Source organism: Abramis brama (assembly GCF_963993115.1).
Source record: "Abramis brama genome assembly, chromosome: 2".
Lineage (NCBI taxonomy): Eukaryota > Metazoa > Chordata > Actinopteri > Cypriniformes > Leuciscidae > Abramis > Abramis brama.
The window spans coordinates 5,909,298-5,925,353 of record NC_139964.1 but is presented as its reverse complement, the minus strand read 5'-3'; the positions used below and the strand labels follow the sequence as shown (position 1 = coordinate 5,925,353).

At 38.2% G+C, this 16,056-nt stretch overlaps 1 protein-coding gene across 1 annotated transcript in view; it reads left to right on the top strand.

Annotated features, from left to right (window-relative positions):
* The window catches only part of LOC311077547 (adhesion G protein-coupled receptor E5-like), a 77,474-nt gene extending 61,418 nt beyond the window's left edge, over positions 1-16,056 (top strand). Inside the window, exons 9-15 of the mRNA XM_084106077.1 lie at positions 2,402-2,572; positions 2,652-2,846; positions 10,449-10,666; positions 13,860-14,018; positions 14,138-14,309; positions 14,976-15,065; positions 15,151-16,056. Of these exons, the coding sequence (XP_083962203.1) occupies positions 2,402-2,572; positions 2,652-2,846; positions 10,449-10,666; positions 13,860-14,018; positions 14,138-14,309; positions 14,976-15,065; positions 15,151-15,195 (1,050 nt within the window). The 3' untranslated portion in view covers positions 15,196-16,056. The remainder of the gene's footprint in view (positions 1-2,401; positions 2,573-2,651; positions 2,847-10,448; positions 10,667-13,859; positions 14,019-14,137; positions 14,310-14,975; positions 15,066-15,150) is intronic.

The window sequence follows — 16,056 nt, the reverse complement described above, 5'->3', positions numbered from 1 at the left end:
GGTGAAAAACAGTTTATTCAATTAGGAAAAGGAAATTAGTGAGACCATTCAGATCATAATTTATTCATAACGCAATGCATGATGGGAGCCATTAATGAGTTTTGATTGGTGGCACCCAGAATGCACTGCAACATGCTTTATTATTGCCACCATTGTTGAGATTCACAGGCTGATTATTGATGTCAGTGTGTCTACATAAATTAATTTTCTTTTGATCAGAACAACTTTTTTAAAAAAATATTTTAGATTATATTGAAAATGCTGAGAATCTTTTGCTGTAGAATCACAGGGTTGCTGTAATCAACAATATACTTTTAAGTCAGAGATTAAACTCTAAGGCCCAGTTTCACAGACAGGGCTTAGATTAAGCCAGGATTAGGCCTTAGTTCAATTAGGGCTTTTAAGAGGCTTTTATAAATGTGCCTTAGAAAAAAACATTACTGGTGTCCATCTTGAAACAAAACAATGGCACTGCCATATTTTAAGATATATCAGTGCACGTTGCCTTTAGTTAATACAGCTCAAACATGCATTTTAGTCTGGGACTAGGTTTAAGCCTTGTCTGTGAAACCGGGGGTAAATGAGTTCAGTGATTCAGGTCAAATTATGATTATGTCAAAACATCACCAACACCACCTGATCAACTTTTCTCTTTGTTCATTTGGCAGTTATAACTCAGATACAACAGCCAAACAAACTCTAAAGTTAATGATTTAAGGGTCAAGAGACCAACTAAAGCAAACACTGATCTCCATAACGGTGTCTTAAAAATTGAGATTTTCTCCTTCAGTGATTCTGCTTGTTAACATCAGGTGTCTTCAATAATGGTCAATCATCACTCAATTAATCACTTAATTAGATCATTAACTTTAACACTCTTGAGTGTTAATTTAACACTCATATGTTAACACTCTTGAGTCTGGAGTCATATAAACTCCCAGCAGAGTTCAAATGACATTTGAGTTTTTGCTGTTGGACCTCAAGGTACATATATGTACCTTTTTGAGGATCAAAAATTGAATGCATTAAAAGGTACATATATGTACCCTTTCTTTCAAAGGTTAAGGTACAATTTTGTACCCTTGAGGGTACAGCCCCAGTGACAAGCCATTGTACCCCTAAAGGTACAATTATGTACTTTATTTTCTGAGAGTGCATAGACTGGGTCATGAGGACATCAACAGCACGGAGAAGGCACGGTATTCAGTGGACCCTATGGAAACAGCTGGACGACCTCTACTTTGCCGATGACCTGGCACTTCTCTCGCACACCCAGCAACAGATGCAGGAGAAGACCAACACTGTGACAGAGAACTCCTTAGGCATTGGGCTGAACATCCACAAAGGGAAGACCAAGGTCCTCAAGGTCAACGCAGCCGACACAGCACCCATCAAGCTGGAAGACGAAGCGCTGGAGGAGGTGGAGAGTTTCACCTACCTTGGCAGCATCTTTGACAAGCAGGGAGGTACCGATGCAGATGTATGAGTGCGTATCGGCAAGGCAAGAACAGCTTTCCAGCAGCCGAAGAAGGGATGGAACTCCAGTGCCCTGACCATCCACAACAAGCTCAAACTCTTCAATATCATTGTGAAGCCAATACTCCTATATTGAGTAGAAACATGGGAAACAACAGCCTCAACCATGAAGAGAATCCAGACGTTCATCAACACCTGCCTCAGGCGAATACTACGGATCAGATGGCCAGTTACCATCAGTAACAGGGAACTGTGGGAGAGAACCAGACAGCAGCCTGTAGAGAAAGAAATCCTCCACAGAAGATGGCGCTGGATTGGCCATACCCTCCATACCCTCCAGAAACCTGCTAACAGCATCACCAGACAGGCGCTCACCTGGAACCCTCAAGGCAAGAGAAAAAGAGGCCGCCCCCGAAAAACCTGGCGACGCGACTTGGAGGCAGAATCCAAGAAAATGGGACTATCATGGGGACAACTGGAGAGACTGGCCCAGGACCGGAACTATTGGAGAGCTCTTGTTGACGGCCTATGTCCCAAACAGGACTAGAGGCAAATGATGATGATGTGAACAATAGCCTTTAGAATTACTTAAAATACATTATAACATATATAATAACAATGAGGCATTTGGTTCAAATAAAGTGCAATGCAAGTAATTATATAGTTTTATTTGCACATTTGCACATTTGCTGTGTCACTGTTATTGACTGGACAAACGTAGCATGTGACCTGTTTACATAAAGCTGAGACTTTGCTTCATGTCATGCTCTGTCTTGTCTATCAGCACTTTGTCCATGTCCTCTTTGCTCTGCTTTTCAACTTGACGAAATATTGTCATGTTTTAATATCACGAGAACTCGTAGAACTTTTCAGGCAGGTGTTCACTAATTCCTCATTTCCTAAACTCTTCTTCTCCCTTCTTCAGGAGAGGGCGGAGTCTGAGGGTGTGGTTTATTCCTGTGTGTTCTGGAATAAGACAGAGGGGGCGTGGTCTAGGAAGGGCTGTGAGAAGGTGTGGTCTAATGACACTCATACAATGTGTTCTTACTCTCATCTCAGTAGTTTCGCTCTGCTCATGGCCCTCTACCCTGTCCAGGTACATGTGTGACATATTTCAGATTTGAGACTAAATTATGATGATATTAACACGTCCATTTGCTCTTCCTTTCCTCCAGGACACGTTTGAGCTGGTGTTGATCACGCGTGTGAGTTTAGTTCTGTCTCTGCTCTGTTTATTTCTCTGTATCCTGACATTCCGGTTCTGCAGCACCGTCCAAGGGACCCGAAACAGCATTCATCTTCATCTGAGTGTGTGCCTCTTCATCGCAGACCTCGTCTTCCTCTGCGGGATCTCCAGCACTCACAATCAGGTGCGTTCGAATGAGAAAACAAGGTCGTGAAGGAACTATTTGAAAATAATAAATATTACCTTGTCTGTTTCTCAAATGGGCCTCATGCCAGAACTTTTCTTTCCTTTTAAAATGCTTATAACCGGATGTCCCTGTTCTCCATATTCCATATTTCTTTACAACTGTAATTCACTGCAGTGCAGTGGAAGGACACTTGGAACATTTGTTTGGACTCAGTTTAGATGACCTAATATTAGGTACCTTCTCGCGGAGGGTCTGGACATACCACAACATGGTGTACCAGGCCTCACACTATGCCCTCAGAGGGTGCTTCTGCCTGCTTCGCCACCATTGGTGACCCGAGGAGCAGAGACACCCAACGGTAGACCCACCCTTGCTCATGGACAATCTCTTTCTAGGGCTTGTTCAATGTTTCCTTGCCAGTTCTTGTTTCAGGGTCCCGAACAGGTAGACTCTATTTAAATGATCCCTCTGTCAAACCTTGTGGCAGTATGGCAGCTTCTGCCCAGTGTTTCTCAGAGAGTTCTGAATATTTTGGAAAAATGTTACACAATTGAGTTTGCCTCCCGTTCGCTTCATTTCAATGGGGTGTTAGAAACAGCAGTGAATCAAGATCAGTCAAGGTTCCTAAATCAAAAACTGCATCCTCTCTTGGTGAAAGGCTCTATAGAAGTTGTACATCTTCATGTGAGAGAGGCAGGTTTCTTAGGTGGTACTTTATTGTGCCCAAAAAAGACTGGGGGCTGCATCCAGTTTTGGATCCACATGACCTTAATTGTACTCTGAGGACATACAGATTCAAGATGCTAACGCTCAAACTGAAATTGTCTCAAATTCAACCCAAGGATTGGTTTGTGACAATAGACCTAAAGAACACTTATTTCCAGATGAGATTTGGCCAGAACACAATACATTTCTCATGTTTATTTTCTGGGATACTTCCCCAGTGTTAAATTAACACCCTCAGTGTACATATGTGTCCACACTACCAGAGTTGTATAGTCCAGGGGTCAGAAAGTAGAAGTCCTGCCATAGTTTATTCCACCCATGAACTCAGTCAGCTGATTTCACTAATTAGTTCTCTCTCCTGTCTGAATTAGCAAATCCGGGTGATTGGAACAAAATACTGAGGAGGACTTTTACTTTCTGAACCTGGACTTTACACCTCTGCATAGCAATGCCACATGTCAGCCAAGAGTAAAGAAATAAACCAGAACTGGACCTTATTGTAGCCAAAAAACTGTGTATATTAAATATGGAGTCATCTCAGCCTTAATAAGCCTGTTAACAAGCAGAATCACTGAAGAAAGAAGAGAACAGAAAAAGAGACGAGCAGAAACACAAGAACTACAACTGACTTCAGACACAGCCTTAGATGAAATCAACTGAAGAGAAAAGAAGACATTAAATCTGTGAAGATCTCAGCAGAGGAGGATTAAACAACTCCACAAACAGCATTACCAACTTCACTTATTACTAACCAGACTGACTTTATTTCTGTCAGACGTCTACAAAAGTTTTATTGAGAATTAACAGAGGTTTAACTCTTATGTGTTTCATTTGAAGTCACCATAACAGTGATTAGTGTTTCCATTAGTTGGGTTCTTAACTCTAATTATATATTATGTCTTTTTTGGCTGCTGTGACAGTGTGGTTGTCGAACACATTTGCAGCAGCAAAGAAAGCAAAAGTGAAATGAGATCAGGTGATGATGGTTTCCTGTTGATGGTTTTATAATCATCATGAAGTATCCTGCTCCACTAATGCTTTTCAAGTCTAACAATTGTGTTGTTCCATTAAAATTTTCACATCACAAACCCTGTGTTACTCCAGTATGAGATACAGCAGTACTAGAAGAATCAGTTAGAAGAATTTTATAAACTTGAACACTAAACGTTAATCTACTATGACAAACATCAATAATCAGCGTATTAATCTCAACAATGGTGACAATCACAAGTACCTTGCTGCAATGCATGCTGGGTACCAGCTTAGTACAAAACTCCCAGCATGCATTGCAACATAAATAAATTATGCAGCTGAATTGTCCTATTATTTTGTTTAATTTTAAATATTTGCTTTTATTTTTTGCTGTTGTTTTTGTAGTGACATTTAGTAGCTTTTTTGTAATGTTCAGAGTTGATCAGTTTATCTAAATATTTTTGATTGTCACCATTGTTGAGATTCATACGCTGATTGTTGATAACTGTGTGTCACACTATGGTAAAATTTTGTTCTCATGTTTGTTAAAATATTTTAACTGATTTGTATAATACTGCTTGATCTCATGCTGCAGTAACACAGGGTTTTTATATTATAAAATTTATATTATAGGATATTAATATATCAATTGAACAAATCAAATTTGTTATACAAATTACATCAGTGATTCAGACAATAGCATTATGATTACATAACCATCAACAGGTAACCATCATCACCTGAACTCATTTCACTTTAGCTTTCTTTGCTGCTGCAAATGTGTTTGACAAACACACCGTCACTGCGGCCAAAAATGACAAATAATATAATAAGAGTTAAGAGCCCAACTAATGGAAACGCTAATCACTGTTATGGTAACTTCAAATTAAACGTCTCAATAAGGACTTCTAACAGAAATAAAGTCAGTCTGGTTAGTAATAAGTGAAGCTGGTAATGCTGTTTGTGGAGTTGTTTAATCCTCCTCTGCTGAGATCTTCACAGATTTAATGTCTTCTTTTCTCTTCAGTTGATTTCATCTGAGGCTGTGGCTGAAGTCAGTTGCAATTATTGTGTTTCTGCTCGTCTCTTTTTCTGTTCTCTTCAGAGGTGTAAAGTCCAGGTTCAGAAAGTAAAAGTCCTCCTCAGAATTTTGTTCCAATCACCTGGATTTGCTAATTAGCAGTTTTTCAGCCAGGAGATAGAAATCAGCTGACTGAGTTCATGGGTGGAATAAACATATGGCAGGACTTCTACTTTCTGGACTATACAACTCTGCACACTACAGGGTGTTAAAAATTAACACTGAAGCAGTGTTGAAGTTAATGAGATAATTAAGTTAACACTGAAGCAGTGTTGAAGTTAATGAGATAATTAAGTGATTAATTAAGTGATGATTGGCCATTAGTGGTGACACCTGATGATAACAAGCAGACTCACTGAAGGAAAGAGAAAAAACAAGAACAGAAAAAAGAGAAACACAATAACTACTGACTTTGAACCATTATTGCACTTATTATTTTACCAGTTTGACTTTATTTCTGTCATACATCTACACACGGCCTTATTAAGATTTAACAGAAGTTTAGATGGTAATGTTTTATGGAATGTTTCGTTTCATGTCACCATTATGGTGACCAGTGGTTGCTTTAGTTGGGCTCTTGATCCTTTATTATTTAAAAAAAAAAAATTCTCTGGCTGCTTCAACTCTGTGCTTATAGAGCATATGTGTCGTGGCAAGAGAAACTATGGTTTGGGCTGTGTTTCCTGAAAGCATCGCAAGTCTAATTTGATCGTATAGACCATTTGTTGCAGTTGGTCTGTGATCAAGTTAGGCTTAAGATGTTATTGGAAATGCACCCCTGGTTATGTTTTGATGATGAAATTACTAGTGACCTGATTTAATGATTATCTAAATGTTTTATTAATTTTTCACTACAGTAGTTACTTCCAACAATGTTTTAAACATTATTGGAGCCACCAATCAGAACGCATCAATGGCTGACATCATGCATTGCAGCATGAATAAATTATGCAGCTGAATTGTCCTGTAATTTTCATTGTTTTTTCTGTTGGCTTTTATTTTGCTATTGTTTTGTTCTGACTTTAGTAGCTTGTTTTGTGATGTTAAGAGTTGATCTGTTTGTCACTAGTTTGTTTATTGTCACCATTGATGAGATTCATATGCTGATTCTTGATGTCTGTGTGTTTCAACACAATAACTTTTTTGCACAAAGTATTTAAAAAAAATTTCATTGCTGTTGGATCTCAAACTGTAGAATCTCAGAGCTACAATCACCAATACTAAAATGACACATCAAGCATATAGTCAAAGATTTAGACTCTGAATGACATCAGTGAATCAGGTCACTACATGATGATAATGTCATTATCATCAAAACATACTATCAGCAGATCATGTTTTCTCTTGCAGTAATGAATGTGCTTTATAAACACAATGTTGTAACAACCAGAGAAAAACTAATATTAAAAAATGATAAGGGTCAAGAGCCCAACTAAAGCAAACACTGACCACCATAATGGTAACTTGAAAAGAAAATTTCCATAAAATATTACCGTCTAAACTTCTGTTGAATCTCAAGAACTTTTGTCGATGTATGACAGAAATAAAGTCAAACTGGTAATAAGTGCAACAATGTGTAATGACTCAAAGTCAGTTGTAGTTCTTGTGTTTCTCTTTTTTCTGTTATTGTTTTTTCTCTTTCCGTCAATGATTCTGCTTATTAACATCAGGTGTCACCACTAATGGCCAATCATCACTTAATTAATCACTTAATTATCGCATTAACTTCAACACTGCTTCAGTGTTAACTTAATTATCTCATTAACTTCAACACTGCTTCAGTGTTCATTTTAACACCCTGTAGTGTGGACACATATGTACACTGAAGAGTGTTAATTTAACACTGGGGATTGCTGTGTACCAGTATCGAGTGCTTCCTTTCAGCCTAGCATTGACAACCTAGTGGACTGATCCTGTTCTGGCTCTTCTGGGACTCGTGGGAATTCGTGTGCTCAATTATAAAGATGTATGGTTGATTTTATCCCAGTTGAAATAGCTAGCAGCATGACATTGAGATGTTGTGCGTGCTCATATGAAGTGTTTGGGGCTCAGGTTGAACCTAAAGAAGTTTATTTCCAATCTCCCTCTCAGAGAACCCTTTTTCTATGAGTTGTTTGGGACTCTACAATGATGGAGTCATGTTTGTCTCCTGCACGTGTAGACTCTATCTTAACCATGAAGGCATTAGGCTAGACCTGAAGTTGTCAGTTGTTCAGGTTCAAATACAGTTAGGTTTCATGGTGACAGCAGCCAGCATCATTCCATTGGGTCTGCTGCTATACCAGTTCTGGCTCAAGGACAAGGGGTTTCATCTTCTTAACCATCCTTCCAGAGTAATAATGATTACACACAGAGAACTTTGTACCCTTCAGCTTTGAAAGAGACATTGGTTTCTAAACCAGGGCCCCATCCTCGGGGCGTGTGTTTCTTGTTGCAAGACTCTAACGACAGATGCTTCCCTCAGGGGGATATCATGTGTTAGTCCGCAGAGACAACACTACGGTAGTTTCTTACATAGGGTGAGCTACGTTTGCATCTTTTTTTCCTGACAGGCGCAGCAGATCCTGTTCTGAGCAGAGACTGAATACTGAATTTCCCTCCCTGAGAGCCGTTTATATTCTGGGACATGTAAACCTGGGGGCAGACATCCTGTTGAGGCTGAGTGGAAGTGGATCTGTTTGCATCCAATGAGTTAACCCACTGTTCCCCTGATGGCAAAGGGTTAGGGTCTTCTCCAAATAGTCAGCCTATAGTTTTGAAAGCTTTCTTTCCTCTGCCTCATGAATAGTGGAAACAAAAAACTCTTCACCTGCTGTGTCCGGTTCAACCTTTGAGTTTTTATGTCCACCGTTCGGGCCAGTGGTTGAAATCCTCTCAGCTCTTAGTCTATTTCAGTTGCTGCAATAAGGGAAATGTTGTCAGTAAACAGCATATTTCAAATTGGATCGCTGATGCCATTGCCCTCTCTTATGATGCGTGCTGTATGGCTTTGCCTTTAGGGGTTAAGCCCTAACACACCAAACCGACGCCAAAGAACTAGCGCTGATGAAAGCCGACTGTGTTGTCGCCTCGCGTCGCCTGCGTCGGGGGGAAAAGCTGCACTTGAACACACCGAGAGAACTACAGCCGACTGTCAGCTAGAATGCGTGTTAACTGCGCCTGCGTGTAAATGAGACAACTGTCTATTTCTGCAGATATATTCGTCTATATTCGTCATTCAAAAGGGGAAACCGACGCTGCAGGCTGCAGATACACAAACCATAAACAAAGCAGTGCATGCTTACTGTTTTGAATATCAATCCTGCTAAACACTTTCTTTATTCCTCTCCGCTCATGTTAATATTGAAATATTCGCCAAGGAACACTCAGGTAAGATGACATAACATTAGAACAGCCTTCTATCTGTACCGTTTCGACTTCTTTGCTCGCTGTTTTGCTATTATTTTCATGCACTGACTCATTCACTAAACTGAACAGCCAATCAGAGTTCCCTCCTTGATGGAATCCGCCGATAAAAAAACAGACGAGGACCAATTTCTGTCAACGGTGCGGAACACACAGAGTCGGCCAAAGCACAAAACCAAGCTGACCGTCGGCTTGGTGTGTCCTGGGCTTTAGGGTTCACTCTACTGGGAGAGCGGCATCTTCTAAGGCTCTTGCCAAGGGTCTGTGCTGCAGCAGGATGGTCATCATCATACATGTTTTTAAAATGTTATGGCTTGGACACTGATTCAACACCAGGGGGCACATTACAGAAAGATCCTAACTTTACAATCCCATCTTATCTGTTTTCTAACCATGACAATTTCAGTTAGGACCTCATTTAGGACAGAAGCTTACAAAATGACTTTCTTAAGTGCATAATCTTATCTTAACTACAGATGGGAAAAGGGTAATACAGAAGCATCCTAACGCCACAAAAAATCCTAAAACTGTCTTAACTTTAGGACAACCCCAATGGTGTCCTAACTTCAAAATTATTTGAAAGCCAACTATAAAAATCATATAATAATAGCCCTGTCTGAGAATGGTGTCACATGTATTAATGATACAAGAGATGTTTGATGGTCCAAAGACTTTGTGAACACCCAAATGATGTGCTGCACTTTGACGAAATAATTACAGACTCTATGAAATAAAAAGATTAGGCTTTGCCCTTTCTACCAAGCTTATCAAAACTTTACTTAATGAAAAGCACCACTTATTTTGTTTTACCATTTTCCATTTTTTCCGTTTTACCTCATACCAGCTGTTTGCGTGTCGTTGATTGCCTGGTAACAGAGTTGATTATCGAACTCAATGGAGAGGTTTAAATTTCCTAACTACAGATAAGATGAGATTTTGTAAGATAGGATAAGAACCCTAAATCAACTTAAGATTTGCTTCTGTAATATGAATTTGTGAAAAATCCTAAATTAACTAATTAAGACTTAAGAAAGAACGTTTCTGTAATACGCCCCACAGGATCTCAGGTTCTTCAGGGATGATCCAGGTCGTTCTGCCTTCAGAATTTGCCTGAGCCAAAGTTAACAGCCTAGCATGGTGGTGTGGGTATTATCATTCCCATAGTGTCAGAGTTCCCATCTGAAAGGGAACATCTCAGGTTACATATGTAACATACTAACACAATTTCTACAGAACCCCTATCCTCCCCCCCTTGCCCTTAACTAATTTGGCCCCTGCCCATGCGGAAGTCTTCACACGCCACTTCAGACACTGGTGTTAGTTAATGGCTAATAACACTGGCTTATTTAACACAAAATGTAAAATGTTATTGTAATCAAACAGGAGCTGATCTGTCATGTCTGTTTCTCTCTCAGGTTGGGTGTGCGATTGTGGCGGGGCTGCTTCATTTCTTCTTCTTGTCTGCGTTCTGCTGGATGCTGCTGGAGGGGGTTCAGCTCTACCGGATGGTTGTGCTGGTGTTTCACACCACAGTAAAACATCTCCACATGTATGCGGTGGGATACGGAGTCCCTCTCGTCATCGTCATTATCTCTGCCATCGCCTTCCCAAAGGGATATGGCACCCAAAGACAGTGAGTTTCTGCAACCAATGCTGTTCAGCTGTAGAATTATATGTGTGTGTCTCTATGTACACTCTCAGAAAATAAAGTACATAATTGTACCTTTAGGGGTACAATGGCTTGTCACTGGGGCTGTACCCTCAAGGGTATATTTGTACCCTTGTGATGTGTACCTTAAGAGACAAATCTTGTACCTGTGGTGACAATTTTGTACCTTTATTTAACAATAGAAAAATGGACCCTTCAAAAATGGTACAAAATTGGCTTTGACAGGGTACAATCGTTGACAACAATGATATATATATATATATATATATATATATATATATATATATATATATATATATATATATATATATATATATATATATATATATATATAAATATATATATATATATATTTATATTTATATTTATATTACACACACGCTGAATTAAAATCAGAATTTATTAAATCCTTTTCATTTTCACATTTTCCAACATTTCATTTTAAACTCAATGTCTAACTGTGACATAAATTATTATCATCCGAGTAAATGTCATTTGCCTGAAAGTCCATTTCATGTCCTTTCATCTCGACGATGGTTACTTCTATGCCTGCTTCTGATATTTTCTGAAGGACCTCCTCGGTTGAAAGCCCTGTAAGAACCATGAGTAACCGTGCTATGACTTCTTCTCCACCGATGGCCAAAAGAAAGAAAGACCCGGAACTGGACATTCTTTTAAATTGAGATTCAAGCAGCCAATCAGAGCTGGCTCTACATACACTCTCAGAAAATAAAGTACATAATTGTACCTTTAGGGGTGCAATGGCTTGTCACTGGGGCTGTACCCTCAAGGGTACAATATTGTACCTTAACCTTTAAAAGAAACGGTACATATATGTAACTTTGAATGCTTTTTGATCCTCAAAAAGTTACATATATGTACCTTGAGGTCCAACAGCAAAAACTCCAGTGTTAATTGAACTCTCCTGGGAGTTTATATGACTCCAGACTCAAGAGTGTTGAAGTTAATGATCTAATTAAGTGATTCATTGAGTGATGATTGACCATTATTGAAGACACCTGATGTTAACAAGCAGAATCACTGAAGGAGAAAATTGATTTTTTAAGACACCGTTATGGTGATCAGTGTTTGCTTTAGTTGGGCTCTTGACCCTTAAATCATTAACTTTAGAATTTGTTTGGCTGTTGTATCTGACTTATAACTGCCAGATGAACGAAGAGAAAAGTTGATCAGGTGGTGTTGGTTATGTTTTGACATAATCATAATTTAACCTGAATCACTGAACTCATTTAGAATCTAATCTCAATATAAATGTATATTGTTGATTACAGCATCACTGTGATTCTACAGCAAAAGATTTTCAGCATTTTCAATATAATCCAAAAATTCTTAAAAGTTGTTCTGATCGAAAGACATTGAAAATTACTTTATGAAGAAACACTGACATCAATAATCAGCCTGTGAATCTCAACAATGGTGACAATAATAAAGCATGTTGCAGTGCATACTGGGTGCCACCAATCAAAACTCATTCATGGCTCCCATCATGCATTGCGGTATGAATAAATTATGATCTGAATTGTCTTACTAATTTCCTTTCCCTAATTGAATATTGTGTTTGTCACCATTGTTGAGATTCATACACTGATTCTTGATGTCTGTGTGTGCCTAAAATAAATATTTGTTTTATCAGATCAACTTTTAAGAAATCCTTTAGATTATTTCAAAAAATCTGGATCTTATGCTGTGGAATCACAGGCTGCTGTAATCAACAATATACATTTAAGTCAGAGATTAGACTTTAAATGAGTTCAGTGATTCAGGTCAAATTATGATTAAGTCAAAACATAACCAACACCACCTGATCAACTTATCTCTTTGTTCATCTAGCCATTATAACTCAGATACAACAGCTAAACAAAACCTAATGTTAACAGTTCAAGGGTCAAGAGTCCAACTAAAGCAAACACTGATCACCATAATGGTGTCTTAAAAATTATATTTTCTCCTTCAGTGATTCTGCTTGTTAACATCAGGTGTCTTCAATAATGCTCAATCATCACTCAATGAATCACTTAATTAGCTCATTAACTTTAGCACTCTTGATTGTTAATTTAACACTCATATTTTAACACTTTAACACTCTTGAGTCTGGAGCCAAATAAACTCCCAGGAAAGTTCATTTAACACTGGAGTTTTTGCTGTGTTATAATGATTTAATATCAGAAAATTGACTTACAAAACTTGTATTTCCTTTATTTCAAGGCTACTCAAATATAGTGATAAGTTAAAATCTACCTTAAATGATTAAGGTATCATTAAAACCTTTTTTAAAAAAAACTTTTTTTGTTCATTTGATATTGTACCTTAACCTTTAAAAGAAACGGTATATATTTGTACCTTTTAATGCTTGGGGACATATATGTACCTTTTTGACCCTCAAAAAGGTACATATATGTACCTTGGGGGACAGAAATGGACTCCTGCTGTACCCCTATTTCTGAGAGTGTATATGCACATGCATAATTATAAGATATATATTCGAAAGTCGATATTCTGATCATATATTTTTTCCAGGCACATTTTACCTATTCCAAACTACATTAGTCTTAATACTCTCAATACAATTCTTACTATGTTTATTAGTCCATAATAAAATGCATAAAACGTTTACAAATTTTCTTTTTTTAACTGAAAATTCAGTAAATATTTTGACAATTATGAACACTTATATTTATCTTTTCCTTTGGGAAATGGACCAAAAGTATTGATTACTCATCTTAAATGCAAACAAATCATTTAAATCAAGGTTCATGGCTGTGATGTGAACTAAAGTCTTTTGAAAAATGTCCCCAACTTCCTGTCTGAATAGCAAATACATTGCCCATAAATATAGGTTAATAATACTCCGGATAAAAAGGTCATTCTGAACCAGAACTAAATGTGAGTTAGAGTCAAAATGCAAGAGATTAATATTTGGTATCAACAACCACCTGATATTCAAAAGTTCAGAAGAATTCTCCTTCTGCTACTTCATGGTCAAACATCAGCACATCAGATCATTCACGAGTCTATGATTAGTTTTCAAAGGGAATACGAATGGGGAAGAACGATGAATTAGTCTTTTGTGTGTGTGTGTGTGTGTGTGTGTGTGTGTGTGTGTGTTTGTAACCATGTGACTGATTTATCATTCCAGCTGTTGGCTCTCTCTTGATCGTTATTTTATCTTGAGTTTTTTCACACCCGTCTGCATCATCGTCATCCTCAACTGTGTCTTCTTCATCATCACTGTGTGGAAACTGGCAAAGAAATTCTCCAGTCTCAATCCAGACCTCTCCAAACTCAAACAGATCAGGTGTGTGTGTGTATTATTTTACTATCATTCATATACTATTGTAGTTTTTGTGTTCGTCTTTAATTTAGTTTTATCTCAGAGGTTTTGATGAATTATATTGGGTGTGTGTTTCCCTGTAGGAGTTTTACGGCGACCGCAGTGGCTCAGTTGTGTGTTCTCGGCGGGACGTGGGTCTTTGGCTTCTTCCTCTTCCAGGAGAACGGGACTGAAGTCATGTTGTACCTCTTCACCATCCTCAACAGCCTCCAGGGGGCGCTCATCTTCATCATGCACTGCCTGCTGTCCAAACAGGTTCTTACACACACCATGACAGCAGAAAACACATGATGAATTGGCTTCAACACATTGAAGGTTTGGTAACAGTGGTTTGTTTTTTATCTCGAAGGATTTTAGTGATTTGAAGTGACAGTTAAACCCCAAAAAAAGGATGCAAAATACACAAAATGCAATTCATGCCATAAGGGTTCTGAAGTAGTGGTTGACCGATATGTCTCCAAGTGCCGATATTTGGCATTTTTAAGTGATTGGCATTGACCAATGTTTTTCTGATTGACTGACAAGTGTCGGAAGCAGCTTTTATTTTGACATTGATGGTACTTTTATTTTGACAGCGCTAAGAACACCAGCGTCTGAGCGCAGTTTTAAGCGTAATCTTTAAATCCTTGATTTAAAACTGCGCTATTACCAAATGGCCACTACATCATGTTCATGTCATATTCTCTATGCACTTTAAAATTAGCGTTACCTGCTCTTTATTTATGGAAAGTATGATATGATTCCCAGTGTGCAAATCACTTATCACATTACTGGGTGAACTGCTAATTACAGTGTTTATTTCATCGTAAAATCCATATCGGTCGACCACTATTCAGAATGCAAGCAACTTGGGTTGGCCAGAAACTGTAATTTACTATAGTCAAACGTCATTTGCTTTAGCTGTTGTGTCGCCCCCTTCAGGTCAGGACGGAGTATTACAATCTGTTTGGCCGAACGTGTCCACATAAGAAGAAAGCAAAATACCGTGTCAGCCAGTCCAGCAGCAGTCAGGTACAGTACGCTAGTGAGTGTGTTCGAGTGTTTTAGTGCTGTGTTTGTGGCTTCAGCTTCTTCATTCTTCCTTTGACTTTCACAGAAACCTATGCGGAGCGATGGCAGCACAGCAGAGTCACCGATGTAAAGTGCTTACAAACTCCTGAACACAAGGCACTCAAACACTTTCTGTAAAAGACTTTCACAAAGCATTCACAAAGGGTTGTTGTCGTCTGATGAATATTGCAGATGTGGGTTTATCATATAGTGCATGTGCCAACGAGAAAAAAAGAGACAAAAAAGAGAAAATATATTCAATGCAACTGCAATAACTTTATTATCTTTAATCTTTTACTTTACTATGTCTGTTATATTTAACAATATTATTTCATATTTCACTCCTAATAGTCTATTTATAAATGCATTATATTTACCACTATATCTACACATTATATCTATTCAATGATATACTTTAAAATATGAAACCAAAACCACCAATAGGTGGCAGCAAAGCGTTGTCTAAACGAGTGAGTCATTGAATCATTCACTCAGAGGGTTTGTTTAAAACGTTTGGTTTATTCCGGCACAAAGCAGTTGATGAGCGAGTTGCACTTTCTCGAGTGCAAGCGGAGGCCTTTTCTGTTACGAAAAACACAGCAAAGGCCGTGTCCGTAATGTAAGAACAGATAAAACTGATCACACCATTATTTGAACGTAATATTTAGTTTGTTTTTGTCTTTTCTTTGCAAGTGGAAAGTCTTACATTCAAGATCATGCAAAAGACAGCTTCTTTAAAATGATAAATGTTTTATTGAGGGAGATCTTGGTTTGGTTATGAAGGTGAAACTGTAGCTGGGTTTTAAACAGTAGAGAGAGTTCATTGATGACAGCTTTACTATAGATATTTAATCAGAGACTGTGGATATATACCTTTTTTTTAAATAATGCAAGTTATATTGTATGTTTGTGTACTAATATTTCCAGAAAATATATTAAAATATATATTTTT